Source organism: Uloborus diversus, chromosome 3 (genome assembly GCF_026930045.1).
Source record: "Uloborus diversus isolate 005 chromosome 3, Udiv.v.3.1, whole genome shotgun sequence".
Lineage (NCBI taxonomy): Eukaryota > Metazoa > Arthropoda > Arachnida > Araneae > Uloboridae > Uloborus > Uloborus diversus.
Window position 1 is genome coordinate 117,569,897 of NC_072733.1, and position 16,211 is coordinate 117,586,107.

General features: G+C 32.6%; 1 protein-coding gene across 1 annotated transcript in view; it reads left to right on the plus strand.

Moving 5' to 3' along the window:
- The window catches only part of LOC129218159 (pikachurin-like), a 587,112-nt gene that overhangs the window by 553,797 nt on the left and 17,104 nt on the right, over window positions 1–16,211 (plus strand). Inside the window, exons 5-10 of the mRNA XM_054852374.1 lie at window positions 2,802–2,946; window positions 4,479–4,668; window positions 6,574–6,699; window positions 10,473–10,710; window positions 10,915–11,143; window positions 13,273–13,453. Of these exons, the coding sequence (XP_054708349.1) occupies window positions 2,802–2,946; window positions 4,479–4,668; window positions 6,574–6,699; window positions 10,473–10,710; window positions 10,915–11,143; window positions 13,273–13,453 (1,109 nt within the window). The remainder of the gene's footprint in view (window positions 1–2,801; window positions 2,947–4,478; window positions 4,669–6,573; window positions 6,700–10,472; window positions 10,711–10,914; window positions 11,144–13,272; window positions 13,454–16,211) is intronic.

Here is a 16,211-nt window from a genome sequence, read left to right on the forward strand (position 1 = left end):
TAAAAAAGTTTTTTTTATAATTTTTCATTGCAAATTGCTGGGAATAAGCTATAATTTTCAGAAATGAGTTAAAAATCTATCAAAAACTTATTTTTATATTTTTGTGAAAGTATCTCTTATACCCATGGAAATATAAGCATTTCTTTCAAAAATGCAAAATTTTTTTGAAGGTTTTCGCCTTATATTACGCAGAGTATTTCGTCAAACGTTACTAAACTTTTAAAATATTTGACAGCATTTTAGAGAAACATAATAATAAAATTTGAAGTTAAAATATTGAAAATTTGTTGAAATATGAACAGTTAAAGCTATTAATTTTTCACTGCGCAGACACGAAAGATAGCAATTTATAACGTTCATAATTCAAAGCTCAGATACATCCTACAATCCATGAAAAAAATTCCACCGCAATTTCTTTAAATTTTAAAAAGTTATCAGCAATCTAATGAGCCGAATTTCTATAATTCTAGGATAGGCGACGAATGGTAAGGAATTGTTAGCAAACTGGCAACACTTTCCTGCCATCGTTATAGAGTGATTCATGATAAGAACAGATTATTTGTTGCTGGTCCCCTAAATGAATATCAGACTTAATTGTTATTGGATTTGACGTCTGGAGTATACTTTTCATGAGAAAAAAATTACAGAGCAGAGAGCAATTGGTCTTTTATTTTTTGAGAAATCCGTAAAATTGTGAATTTTTGAAAGTGTCCCAATACTTTTGGTCATATAATGCATGTGATACCTCATGTATTTTGCCGAATTTAGTAACTGGGAATCTGAGACTCTAAAAGTGCTAGGTTTAGTTTTATTGCAAAATTTCAACGCAAGATAGTTTACAAACATTGAGAGTGGGGGAAGGAGTGATTTTTGCCTTTGAGCTTGGAGCAGGGTGAGCACCCTTGCATACAAAGATCAGAGAAAAATCTTTAATTTTTCAAATTCAGGAAATCCTTATCCGTAGCCGTCCGCGACTTTGCCGTTGTTATTCTCAATTTGAAAGAACTTTCACCATAACAACCCCTTGAGAAATGATATCGTAGCCTTCTCATCTGCATATAGTACTTAGATAAATAAATAAATATTTTTTCAAAAAGAAAAGGATTCAAAGATAAAGATTAGGGGAATTTTCTGCTCACCAGTGGTGAGAAAAGGCATTTATAGTAGCCACATTTTTTTCTAGTCGCCACTACATTTGTAAAACAGGTAACTAACCAACAAAGTAGTATTTAATTTAGCACTAAAATATAAATATTATCAGTTCAAATAAAGGTTAATGTAAGTAATTAGTGGCATTAATGTTTATTGTACAATCAAGTATTAACTATGCAAAGAGGATCTAGTTTCATTTTTAAGAATGTTTTCTGCTAACTCGGATGGGGTTGGGGAGAGTGGCAAACAGGCAGAGGAAGTGAAAGAATTTCGCCAACCGATAACTAGTTAGTCCCCAATTTTATTCGGCATTGTTAGAATTTGGAGTTCATTTCGTTAAAATTCAGTGTGATCATGTAGGCTATCTTTTTTTTTCCTTCCTTTTTTGATATTATCAATTTTCAATAACGAACATTTTTCTAAAAATAAAACGAATTTATAAATTTATTTATTGCAAATATTCATTCATTCGTTAATTTTTCCTAGATGAGATCAGGAACCGTATTAATGGGGAAAAAAATCTTCGTTTCAAAAATTAATTTTAGTGCGAATGCAAATAAATTAATATCACAAGCGGGATTGCAAAATGCCGCGCCTTTTACACTGAGTAATTTTTCTTTTACCTATGTAGTCAAGACTCAAGAGGGAAAGAACTAGAATTTCCTTGGAAGGGTCTGTAAAAAGCTGCGGTTTCATTTCGCCGTCAGCTATTACCTCCTTCGACTACTCTGCACAGCAGGGGAGCGTCCGGTCTGTCCCCCTGCAAAATGTGACAGGTCACATGATCCACACTTTCATCGGCCACCGCTCGTTCTATTGGTTGTTGAAGTGTCAATCACTTCACTGATGAACATTGCTTTCGTTTAAAGAAAAAGCCCATTTTCAAGCGAGATCGTTTTTCTTCCCCACTGAAGAGCAGCCTTAAAGCGAGCAATATCAATTGTGGTTCATTAAATGCGTGTCGACTTCAAGCTCAGCTTATAGCTTTAGTCTTCTTTGAGTTGATGCCAGCTATTCTATTATTTCTCCAAGCTTTCAGATAGATTTTATTTAAAGCTTCTCCTTCATTGGGAAATGCAAGCATTCAGACTTAAACATAGGAAAAGTCATATTGTACCTATTTGAAATGATTTTATAAGGTATGAAGATGACATTTTTTCTTTTTCCATTGTAAAGACATGTTGACTGCCGTACTTCAGTCCGAACTCGACTACATGGCTTATATACAAGCAAAGAATGATGTTTTTGACTGATAAAAGATGAAGTCTTCATTAGTTATTTAAAAATTGTCACCTTATTTCTTCAGTTTATTGTAATAACTTCTATATATAACATTAGAGACACATTTAGGCTATTTATGTGACCCCCAAGCATTATGTGTGTCCAAATGTACCCCATGGCCAGCACTAACAACCCCTCTTGTGTCTACCCCTTCAAAATGAAAACTCTGTTTACAGGTTATTTTTAAAAATTAAGAAGTTTGATATATGAACTTTAGACCAAGTTCCTGTGTAACTACATGTTATAAGTTATATTTCAAATCATTTTTAGTGCATTTTGTATAAGCTAAAAAAAAAGTATCAATTTTAATTTGTCAGAATTTCTTCAAAAAAATAAATAAAACTGGTTGGCTTTTTTACAATATTCAGGTTTGATTGTGGTATGGGTGAAGGCATACTTATCAGTGACCAACCAGTTGTTTTACGTTCTTGGAATACGTTAACAATCTACAGAGATAGGTGGGATGCTTGGATGCAACTAAATAGTGGTAGTCAAGTCCAAGGTAGATCTAAGGTAAGTAGTAACAATAAAAAATAATTCTTCATCTTTAATTTACTGCTTTAAGGACTAAAAATAAATCCGGCTTAGTTCATTAAAGAAATTTATTGAGTTTTACTTGAATTTCGAATCTTTTCCTTAATAGATTTTTATTTCTAGCAATAGATCATTTGTTTTAGTACTATCACTTTTAATTGAAATGAACATTGATTTACTTTTATTTAGCTTTAACCCTGCTGTTTGAATTGAAATAAACTTTCAAAATGATATGATTTAAGAACATTTTTTAATCTTATTCTATACTGCAGCAAAATTTCAAAGACTTCTTACTTTATCCTTGTTTCTAAGAATATTTCTTCATGTCTGCATTTTGTGCTTTGTGTGTAATATATTATTTTATCAATGGAATAAGTTTTTTTTATTGCAAATGATAAATATTGTGCATTTTAATCATTTACTTTCAGGTCTTACATCAACAATAATTTCAATACTCATTGAAGAAAAAATGCATTTTTATTTTTAGTTATCATGTTCTCTATCAGTCTTTTTATTTTTTCTGTAACATTGCTTTTTAATACTGTATATTTCTTGCTAAGCAGCTTTCTCAGTTCTGTTAACTTTTATGTTTTTTATTTTGGACAATAGGCTTTTAAAGTAATGAAGTCTTTGAACTTTTGTGACTACAATCCTAAGTCTTTCATCAAAATTTCAGTTATTGTTGCATATTAACCATTTCTTAACTTCTTCTTTGGATTTTGTCTGCCTTTTTTAAAAAAATTTTGTCCGAAATTAAAACTTGACAAAACTAGAAAGCTGTCTTTCGTTAATAAAATGATTTTAAAGAATATTATTTTTATAATTGATAATTTTTATGTATTAATTGTACATTAAGCTGAAATACGCAATGTCACATTGGATAGTTGAGGATAAAGCTTCAAAAGTAGGTACTATTTTATAGTATGTTTTAAGTCCTATCGGAGAAAAAACTCAATCTTTAAAAGGTACGTGCTTATGTCGGTTACGTTTTTCATTATATTTTGTGCAATTATTGTTTTATATCATACTGAATATGTGTTAATGAATTTTCTGCTGAGAAAAATTACTGAACTTGTTAAAATGCATTTATAATTAACTACCACAGGTATGAAAATGGGTTTTAAATGGTAAGTTGTTGAAAAATGGAAAAAAGGTAAATGGTAAGTTGTTGTAGTCATGTGGTAATTTTAATTTTCTATCTTATAATAAATATAACATCTGTGTAATATACAAGTTTGGGTGACCAGGAAATTCAAATTGTTTTTAAGTTCTGTTATAATGTCTAGAGAAAATAAGGCTGCATAGAGGAGAGAGAACTCATATCATGTAAATCATCAAACTTTTTCCAAAAATTGAAATTCAACCTTGAACAGTTTTTTTTTTCCAGATGTAGGTTAAGTTTTTTTTGACAGGAATTGCTCCAGGTCACCCTAGTTTTAAATTCATTCATATGACATTTTTCCCTCCTTTTTTTAATTCAAAACACATAAATTCATGGAATCTATCTGCAGGGTTTGTTTTCAAGAATCACTTTTCGCCTGAATTTGTATGTTGGTGGATCACCAAATATTAGTCTAGTCGCAGAGAGAACACAAGCAAAGTCAAGTTTTAAAGGATGTTTACGTCATCTAGCTATAAATCGTCAAGTATATGACTTCCGCCCTCGTCCGAAAGGAGACGCTATCGAAGGAGTTGATATTGGTATGTGTAAATATTTTCTTTCTTTTAATATGCAAGCAGTTATTTGTATAAAAATATAAACAACCACATCTAAAAAGCATTAATTTGAAGAAAATTGCAGACGCGTGTTCGGAGGTTATAAGAAATTCCTTTTTCAAAGCAAAAAGAAACAAATGAGCTTACAGATGTAAAGACATTCCACAAACAAGTCAAAAAAAAAGGATAATCGATGAGGTGTTCCTTGTAACCTAAAAAATGTACCATGGTAAAATACTTTTATTTTGGATTTCAAAAGCTAAGATTTTTTTAAAAAGGTATAAAAGCATTATTTTTGCAGTTAAGAAAACAAACAGAAAACTATGGACAAAGTAGTTTTGTAAAAAGCATGGCATTGTTAAAAAACTTGTCATTATTGCTTAAAATAAATTAAATTGTTGGATGCATAATTAGCGAGCATATACAAGCTTCCGACATGTAGTATATTTTTCCTTCACTGTTCTCGCCAATGTTTATCCTACACAACTTTATTTATTTTTATATACTAGCTATGTTATTTATTTTACTTTCATCTTATACAGGTTGTTCCCGTTTAACCTGCAAGACCTCTATTTTCGCAACCGTTAGTCCTAGATGCTCACTTCCAATTGCAAAAATGTTCAAAATTAGATGCAGAGTTAAGATATTGAAAGTTTAAAGAAAAAAAAATGAGTCAAAAAATACAAAATTAAAATTTTTCTATGGACCCTAGGTCCCCTTACTTATGTTTAGGGAAACAATCTCCATTGAAAAACAATTTCAACACAAAAAGTTTCACATTTATACGACCAATATTCACCGAGATATGGAATGCAGCGTTTGGCGACATACACCTCTTGACACCCGCCGTCAATAACGGTTTTTGGGGGGAATATAGCGGCTAACAAGGATTTTAACAAAATGTATACATAGAGTGTGTTTCTTCAAATTGCATGAGGTTTTCCATATTTTTTCATATTATGGCATAAAATGTTTGAGTAGCATTGAAAAATATAAATACTCCATTTTTTGTTTTTACTTCAACAACCTGTCATCCTTCTGAAAGGGTGATAAGTTCTAATCTCATCTTTTGGATCCTCCCTTTAAACTTTGAACTCTAATACAGTGGCGTACCTAGCATGGGTGACACCCGGGGTGGTAATTTGTGGTGTCACCCTTCCCCCCCTACAGATGCAAAAGGAAACCAAAATTTTATGTAAATATGAAAACCTGAAATTCATTCCATTGAATGCCTTTGTGCTTGAAAAGTATAATAAGAAATAACTTTAGTTGCACAAAAAACTGCAGATTACTGCATTCACATGTTTTGGGGTTACAAGGAGCCCCTTTTTCAATGCAAAGTAAGTGAGCTTATGAATGAAACGACATCCAACAAAGGCCACTGTTATTTCATATTTTATTTATAGATATATTTTCTATTTCATGTTATTTTAAAAAATAGTCTTTAAATATGCAGTTTGCAAACCATTTAAAACACAACGTGAGCTTTTAAATTTTAATAGCTTTTTTTCTCCCTCTTACATAAATATGGAGAGGTAAATTATCTCCAGTTTTATGTACTGCCTTTAATTGCACTTTGAAATAATTTTTAATGCATCAAATTAATATTGCAATGCATACAGAATCACTGACGTGCCCAGATTGAACTAGGTACTGGGAGAAGGGGGGGGGGGGGTAATCATAGCTCTCTTTGCATGCAAAACTTACGTATTTAGGATTGGTAATAAATTTAAAACCAAGGACTCTGGTAGTGTAAACTTCCAAACACCCCCTTCCTTTCTGCACCAGTGTTTTGAATGGATGTCAGAAAAAAAAGTAATATTAAACAAAATTTCAAGAAAATGTTTGTTTTAAAGTTTTAAATGAATTTAAGGTTTTTTTTTTCCCCAGATGAATGTAGTGCAGATGTTTGCAGCAAAGTTACTTGCCTAAATGGAGGCCAGTGTGTTGCAGCTAGTCCTGATTATGGAGTTTGTCTCTGCCCATTAGGATTTATTGGAGATCAGTGTGAAACTGGTATTACAGATGGTTTTCTTTTCTTGCTTTTTTTTTTTTTTTTCAGAAGTTGTGAAAACTGCTTAGGTGATTGTTTATTCCTGGAGGAAGTTGAATATTTCAATAGAGCACTATATATATACATTGCATAAAGATTTTAAGCACTCTTTCAATTCTGTTCTAGCTGTAAATATTTGCATCATCAAAGGAAGAGAAAAGATTATTACGCTTACTAATAACATTTCCTTGTAAAATTTTCTGATTGTTAGGGAATGTTCACATTTGAATAAGTCAAGAAGATTGAGATCGAATTTCTTAATGAGTAGTTAAGTGAGTTATGCCATTAGTGTAATAAAATGTCAAATGCTTTATATTTGGTACGGATTCAGAAAAGAGAGTTGGAGCAAAGATGTTTTTTGCCCCAAGAGGTTTTTTGCATACGCTAATTCGGGGAAAGTTCGAAATAGTCATATTGGGCCACTGGTTGATGAGCACGGAATTTTAATTCAGGACGATAGTGATATTGCTAATGTTCTTAATAACTTTTTTTCGAGTGTTTTTAACGATAACTGTATCTCAACAGTTGACACCAACAAGACACAAGCTATAGTACAGCTTGAGGACTTTGTATTTTCCAGGGATGACGTTATACTTCATTTGAAAAAAATTAAAGAGACTAAGGCTCCGGGGCCAGATAATATTTATCCGAAAATTTTAGTTGAATGTGCAGAGGAATTAGCAGATGTAATCGCAAACATTTTCAATGCTTCTTATAATTCGGGGACAGTGCCAGAGGACTGGAAGCTGGCTAATATTACACCGCTCTTCAAGAAAGGGTCTAAAGAGAGTGCGGGAAATTATAGACCTGTGAGTCTAACTTCGGTGGTTTGCAAAATTTTTGAAACATTGATGAAAATTAAGATAGTAAATTTTCTAGAGACTAATAATCTATTGACTAGTTTTCAGTACGGTTTTAGGAAAGGTAAATCTTGTGCAACTAATTTATTACATTTCTATGACAAAGTTACCATGGCTTTGGACAATAAGAAGCCTGTAGATGTTGTTTACATTGATTTTCAAAAAGCTTTCGATAAGGTAGCGCATGTTGCTCTACTTAGCAAATTAGCTGATATAGGAATAGGAGGGAAAACTTTCATTTGGGTAAAAAATTGGCTGACCGGAAGGAAACAAAGAGTAGTTGTAAGGGGAAATTATTCTAATTGGAGTGAGGTCTTAAGCGGGGTTCCTCAAGGATCAGTGTTAGGGCCTGTTTTGTTCATCGTCTTTATGAACGATATTCACAAAAATATTTCTGGGAACATGAATTGTTTTGCTGATGATGCCAAAGTTATGGGGACTAGAAAATGAAGAACAAGCAAATCAGCTGCAAGAGGATCTAGATCATATTACGCAGTGGGCTGATAAATGGGGTATGGCTGTTAATGTTGGGAAATGTCAAGTGCTACATTTAGGGCATGGAAATAAGTGTACAAGTTATTATTTGCAATGTTCAGTCATTAGTCAGGCAGACAAAGTTACTGATCTGGGGGTCCTAATAAGTCAGGCTTTAAAGTTTAGCCAGCAGTGCAGCATTGCTAGCAACAAAGCCAATAAGATGCTTGGGTTTATCAATAGATCTATTTCAAATAAATCTAAAGAAGTTCTTCTGCCCTTATATAGAAGTTTGGTAAGACCCCATTTGGAGTATGCTGTTCAGTTTTGGTCTCCTTATCTTAAGAAAGACATTAATGTATTGGAAAGGGTTCAAAGGCGGGCTACAAGGCAAATAAGTGGACTTTCCCACTTAGATTATGATTCCAGGCTTAGAAGGCTAAAAATGTACAGTCTTGAGCAAAGAAGAGACCGAGGGGACATGATTCAGCTGTTTAAATTTATTAAAACGAAAGATGTTATGGGGCTAAAGTTTAGCACTGAAAACAGGACAAGGGGTCATTGTTTTAAGCTATTTAAATCTCAGGCTAACATGGATATTAGGAAAAATTATTATTTTAGCAGGGTAGTGGAACTTGGAACAGCTTACCGGAAGAGGTGGTAATGAGCAAAGGAGTAGACAGTTTTAAGAGGGCCATTGATCTTCACTGGGGATTGATTGTAAATTGACTAGGACCAGTCTAGCTGGGCCCAGAGCCTGTTGCTGGTCGTCACTTTTGTATTTGTATATTAAGATCACGTAAATAAACACGCTTACTGCTATTGGCTGGGATCTATCATTAGCAAAAAAGAAACTGTTGTTGATCTGAGAGTGGCTTACTTAGGGGTTGCTGGGAGCGGCTCCCGCCAGGAGCACAAAAGCAAAAGAGACAGCAATTGACCAAGATTTTTTTTTTTTTTTTTGAAAAAAATATGATTTTTAAGGACATACTTCAATGATTATATTCATAGAAAAATTGGTAGGAATAGAGCTGGAAAGAAAAACTAAACAGCGCCTATCACTCAAAAAAGAAGAATTTTGTATGCCTGACATTTTCTCTAGATCTGCTTAATACTCCTATGCACCAGTGGTATATGCATATATGGGAGGGGGTTCCGCCCCTTATGATCTCCTTTCGTGGAAAGGGTGTGGCATTGTAGTTATCAATGGGAAAAGAAATATTTTAATGCATTTTTCAATCGAAATAAATTTTTACAATATGTTGATTTTGATTTAAAAGGGGAGAAAGCTCCTCCAACTAACATCGCCAAAGATTGTCTAAAACGGTGTTATAAAAACTGCAGTGAACTCTTGCCAACAGCATCAAAGGTTATCTTAAGTTTTGGCTTCAATTTCGAAAAATTTCAGAGGGAGAGCTCGAAAACCCCAACCCCTAATGAAGGTTGACCAAAATTACGTTTTCAGAGCTTCAATTTCAAAAAGTTACCAGTCCTCTAAAACAACCAAAGGTGGCCTAAAAGATAGAGGAGGCAATGTCACAGCCAAATGGAGGGTTTTGGGGTTGAAACTCTTCCCAGAACTCAAACACATTCGTTTCCCTTGTACAAACCAAGAAAAAAAGAAAGAAAAAAACAGTATTTAAACTTTTCTAATTGGGATAGGTTTGAACAAAATATCCTTCTGATTTAAATGACTGAGCAGCAGTAAAATTACTTTCTAATTCTTAAATAGACAAGTAATATTTCATGATGAGTACCTACACCTATGGGTATGAGAGAGCTAAAATTGTCTCAATAAAGCACTACAGAGTATCATGGTTCCTCAGCACTTTTCTGAGGCTCTTTCTCAATTCTCATCCAAAGATTGAAACTGTTATTAATAAACATTTGACATTGATAAAGACATTGGAGTAAAAGATTTTAAATGATCTCACAAAAAAAAGCACAAAAAATGAATATAAGATTAAAGTAAAACTAATGATGATATACTGTGCTTTTTCCCACTTTCTTCATTTTAAAGTCAATATCAATTATAAATTGTTCTTAAGCAAGTACTTTTAATGAATAATTACTAATCCATAAAAACTCCACGATTAAGTATATTGAATATTTTTGCATTATGAATGAATGGAGGTCGATTTTGAACCCCCCCCCCCAACACACATACACTCACACACAGAAAAATTTTCTGGCTGCATCACTCAAGGGGAACACTATCCCTCAAGTTTGCTAGGGATGCTAAACCTCATAAATATGCCACTGGTCTTAATTAGTCAGGACTTTGAGTTTAGTCTGCCATGCAGCATAGAAAGTACAAAGCTAGTAGAATGTTGGGTTTTATCAAAAAGTCCAGTTCAGTTTTAAGCTTTTGAAATCTAATTTTCTTTTCTTTTTTTCTCTAGCTATGGAGCTTATAGTTCCCTTATTTAATGGCTCTTCCTATCTCCAATATCCTGGTCTCGGAAATACTGTGCTATCATTTATTGAGCTTCAGATTGTATTCAAGCCTTATAGACCAAATGGAGTTTTATTTTACAATGGCTATAAAATGGATGGTACTGGTGATTTTATCTCACTCACTCTTGTCAATGGTTTTCTTGAGTTTAGATTTGATCTGGGTACTGGAGTAGCTGTTATCAGGTGAGGACAGAAAATTTTTTCCCTCTCCATTTCAGTATCTTTTCAGACACATACTTTGATGTAATTCAGTTCATTTAAATTTTTTTCCCTAATTTTTTCTTTCAAAATGAATTATTGGGAAGAGTATAAATGTTCAGTTAAAAATTAGAGGAACAATTCTTTTATTGATTAATTTTGAAATATATGTAAAGAAATCTTTTCTAGGAGTGAGGAACCATTAGATGTTGGAGTATGGCATACAGCATTTATTTCAAGGACTGGAAGGGATGGCATTCTAGAAGTGGATGAACAGAAAAGAGTAGAAGGCATGTCTCCAGGAGCTTTTACTCAATTATCACTTCCATTGAATATGTACATTGGTGGAGTACATGATTTACGTGATGTAGCTAGAAAAGCTTCAATTACAGAATCATTTACAGGATGTATTCAAAAGGTAATTTAAAAAGTTCTACTGTTTATGTGATTTTTACTCATATCCCATTTGAAGCTATTTTGACCTTTGTGAAAACTGTGTTTTCACAACCCCCTTCACCCCTCCCCCCCCCCCACTTTCCTTAATTTTACAAAAAATTGTCCAAACTTGTCATTTTAGGCGCCAGTTATGAAAAGTCTTCTCGGGATTAAGGGCGGTTTATATGACCTCCAACGCCCCCCCCCCTACCCATCTCCATACTCAAACTACTTTTTTAAACTTTAAATTCAAAACATTTCCAGGAGGAGGTCCCCCTATCCTTGCAACTCTGTTCTACGTCTGATGTTATCAAAGTCGGTCTGAATTTGCTTTTGTAAATTTGTAAAACAAATTGTAAATTTTTGTGCATGCTTTTCTGTTAAAGCGATAAATTGCGCATGAAGAAGCTCAGAGCTAAACTTATCTTATGTTCTTAAAATTTACTTTTATTTTTTGTGGGCATTCATTCATTCATTTCTTTGAAAAAATAAATAAAAATAAATGTGATGTAGAAACTTAGACGGATAATTGCGGCTGTTTCAAATCTTTGCCCACTTCAGAAAAATTGACAATCAGGCATTGCTCAAATTTGTACAACCATTCTGTAAAGGGCTCTGTCAAGATTCACCTATTGGGCCCAGCATTTGTAATGCTGGCTTTGATCTCTGGTGATATTAGGGGAAGGAGGGGTTCAGGGACTTTGATGAAGGGTTCGAGCTCAGAGATTCTTCCTCTGAAGTTCCTCAAAATTAAAGTCCTAAAAATGAAGTTTTTGATCAGTCTTAGGAAGGAGGATCTGCGATGCTCTCTATTTTTTGAAAGTGTTCTGAAAAGACTCAGTTGTAGCCTGTTGAAGTTAAGGGAAAACATGGGGTTCGGGACCGAAAAAATTTTTGAAATTGAGGTCCTTAAAAACAATTATAGGGCAACTTTGATAACATTCCAAAAAAGAGTTTGGGTTCAAAGACTCTCCCCCAGAAATTTTTAGGAACAGAAGTTTTAAAACGAAATTTTTGATGAGTTTTAATAGTGTTTGAGAGTAAGAAAGAATTTATGGGTACATCACCAGAAATTGGATTGAAATTTAAGTCCAAAGGAACAAAATAGTAGGTAATGACAAGGAAAAATGTTTGAAGATCCTCACTCAGAATTCTTAACTTAAATTTGTTTTATATTTAAGTCCTAAAAACAAAAGTTTAGACTACCTTCAACAATATTAAAGTGGACAGCAGGCACTCCCCTCAAATTTTCAAAATTGGAAGTCCTATAAGCCCAATTGTTGGTTACTTTTGATGAAGTTAGGGGACGGGATTCTTGAATCTTCCCCAGTACATTTTCAAGATTAAGTCCAAAAAAAGGAATTATGAACCATCTTTAGTGATGTCAAGATTGGAGTGCAAAGACTCTCTCCCAGAAGTTATCTGAAAGTGAAGTTCCAAAAATCAAATTTTAGAGGATGTTAGAGGGTATGAATTCATGTACACTTTCATGGAAAGTGGTAGAGATTGAAGTCCCCAAAATTTAAAATAATCTTGGAAAATGTTGAGGGGATTAGGGGCTCTGGTATAGGAAGGAGAGTGCTGCTGACCCATGACCACCCTCCTGGATTCGCTGCTGCTTTTAAGTATTGATGCTATTCTAAAATGATGCCATTTTTTCTCTAAAAAAAGTCTCTAACTAGGCAGTAAGAAAAAATTTTAATGTAGGGATAATATCGCAACACCATAAGAAATGCTTTGTGGCGCCACAGGCTGGGAATCCCTTGTCTAGTATAATGGGCATCAATGAATGAAAAGAATTTGTTGAACCCATTCATTGGTCATTCCAAAGGGGGACGCAACCCACAGGTTAGGAGCCCCATGCTCCAACTCGATCGTTGAAAATTTTTTTTAAAAGCTACTTTGCTTTCCTACTAACTAATTTTTAATGCAAGTTTTAAAGAGAAAACAAATAGTGCACCATTCAACAGAAAATGAGACATTTTGTTCTTCATATGATAACTCAATATTTTACTTCCAAAGAATTATGTTATTACATTAACATGTAAGAAACAAAAAATTTTGCTTTAGAAATCAGTGTAGCAGTTGCATTTGTCATTTCTCTTTTTTCAGGTAATCATAAATGGAAAGACTTTAAAACTTGTGGATGATGCATTGTCAGGGATTAATGTTGCTAATTGTTTGCATTCATGTGTGGAAGAACCTTGTAAAAATGGAGGTCACTGTGAACCTAGAATGGATTATTACTCTTGTCATTGTCATTTAGGGTATGCTGGAAATAACTGTGAGAAAGGTAAGTACTAAAATGTTCATGTGGAGTTGTAATTCAGATATAAGCATTTTGCCAAATGTGCACACTTTTATCTGTTTTCAGCATTAAAGAAGCTGTTTCTGATTTTGGTCCAAAGTTATAGACAGTTATAAAACCTTTATTTTCTATTGTATAACATTAACATTTATCTGAGTAAAAATATTGTACCTCATTACATCTTTAATTATAAATTGATAATCTTCAGAATATTCTCTTGATTATTTTCATGTGGATCATTCCACGTCCTAATATTGCCTAAATTAAATAGTCGGCTGTGCCGTCATGTCTCTGATTTTTTTCTTTTTTTTTTTTTACCAATAGATATCTATGAGAAAAGCCCGAATTAATTTTTTTAGATCTTTTGAATGAAAACTACGCTTTGGAGAATTTTTTCAAAAATTCGATTTTTGATCATTGTTCAGAGTCACCATTTTGGCATGAATTCAGAAAATCTCTCTAATTTCTTTATTTTCCAACCAATTAAGCTAAATTTGGTATCAATTTCAAGTTAATATTTTTCTCTTTCAGTGGGAATGACAGAAAGTATTCTGTGAACAGTTGGGTGTTACCACTCTTTAACTAAAGTCAGTTTTAATGTTTTTTCAGTTGGGAGATTAAATAAGTTATATCTCCGGAATACCTACTACGATCTGCATCAAATGTTTTTTGTAGCATATTTAAATCATTCTCTTGCTATGTAGAAAAAAGTAGAAGGGGGTAAAAGTAGTTTTCAATTACTTTAAATCGTTTTTATGTTTAAAAAAAGCCAAAAACTTTTCCGAACAATTAATACTGGGCTCTCAAAGGATTTGTATCAATAGCTAATCGCTAAAAAGTTGTTCACTTTTGAAAAGAATTGTGCAAAAACCTCTGTTTCAGACTTCGCAAAAATAAATAAATAAATAAAAAACCACTTTTGATTGACAGTGTACTAAATATTAAGAATAATAATTTGAAGAATAGTATAAAAATATTTTTAATGGAATTATTTTGCTTTTTTTTTTTTTTTTTTGACATTAAAGAATGGGAAAAAAAATTACTGTTGAAAATTTTTCTTAGCATAATCTTGTTTGGATTACATTACACCTGACAATGAACTTCCCCACTTACAGTAAGTACTCCACAACTCTGGATTTCTCTGAAGAGAATTATTTTTGCTGATTGAAGTATATTTCAAAACCTCTGAAACTTATTGATAGAAATTCTGACTTTTTCATCTTCTGATACAAAGGAAATAGTAAATTTTTTTTAAAAAAATGCTGTCTGCACAAGCATGCCTTTCATCTCACATTTTATAACCGACGAAAGCTATGTGTCAATTAATTTTCAAAGCGAAAGAATGATGCGTATTGCATGAGTATTGTAAGAGCAGAAGATCATTGTCAGGTGTTATGTAATCCAAGCAAATTTAGCTATGAAAACTTTTCAAAAGAAATTAATCTTTTTTTTCCCATCTTTTATTGTCAAAAAAAAAAAAGCCAATTAATGCCATTAGAAATATTTTTATACTATTTTTCAAATTATTATTCTTAATATTTAGTACACTTTCAATCAAAAGTGTTTTTTTTTTTTTTAATATATTTATTTATTTTTGCGAAGTCTGAAACGGAGGTTTTTGCTCAATTCTTTTCAAAAGTAAACAACTTTTTAGCGATTAACTATTGATACAAATTCTTTGAGAGTCCAGTATTAATTGTTCTGAAAAGTTTTTGACCTTTTTTAAACATAAAAACGATTTAAAGTAATAGAAAACTTGTATTTTCTGCAAAACAAACTTTTTTTTTATTTCAAAACAACAAAAAACACCCTTCTACTTTTTTCTACATAGCAAGAGAATGCTTTAAATATGCTACAAAAAAATTTGATGCAGATCGTAGTAGGTACTCCGGAGATATAACTTATTTAATCTCCCAATCGAAAAACATAAAAATTGACTTTAGATAAAGAGTGGCAACACTCAACTGTTCACAGAGTACTTTCTGTCGTTCACACTGAGAGAGAAAAATATTAACTTGAAATTGATACCAAATTCAGCTTAATTGGTTGAAAAATAAAGAAATTAGAGATTTTCTGAATTCATGCCAAAACGGTGACTCTGAAAAATGATCAAAAATCGAATTTTTGAAAAAATTCTCCAAAACGTAGTTTTCATTCAAAAAAATCTAAAAAAATTAGTTCGTGCTTTTCTTATGGATATCTGTGCATAAAAAAATAATGAACAAAATCTGAGACATGAGGGCACATGGCATTTTGACGTGAAATGACCCATGTGTGCATTTTATTTACTACTATTTTATTTGTTCATTTTTATTCTCCTACATTTAACCTGTGTTGTATCTTTCTTAGTGAGTTCACAAACTTTTATAAAACGATAGTTTGTTATGGAGTTGGGAGTTACACATAGATTTGCCTCATATGATAACACTAATTAAATTCATTCCTTGGAAATATTAGAATTTTAATGGCATAACTTTAATTAGTTCTTGGTAACATTTTTTGTTTTCATGAACTTCATATGAAACTGGGAAAGGGAACTTAGTTTGATCGCCATACTCTCACCCTTAGAGGAAAGTCGATAGCCGCTATTTTAAATGCTAACATCTTGCATTGTATATCCAAAGTCCTAAATTACACTTTGAGTGGCATTCTTTTAATAGATCTGCAGTACTACTGTTTAGCATGCGTAAAGTTAACCATGCTTATGATAAACTATAGCATAAATATGGATTTATAAAGTATG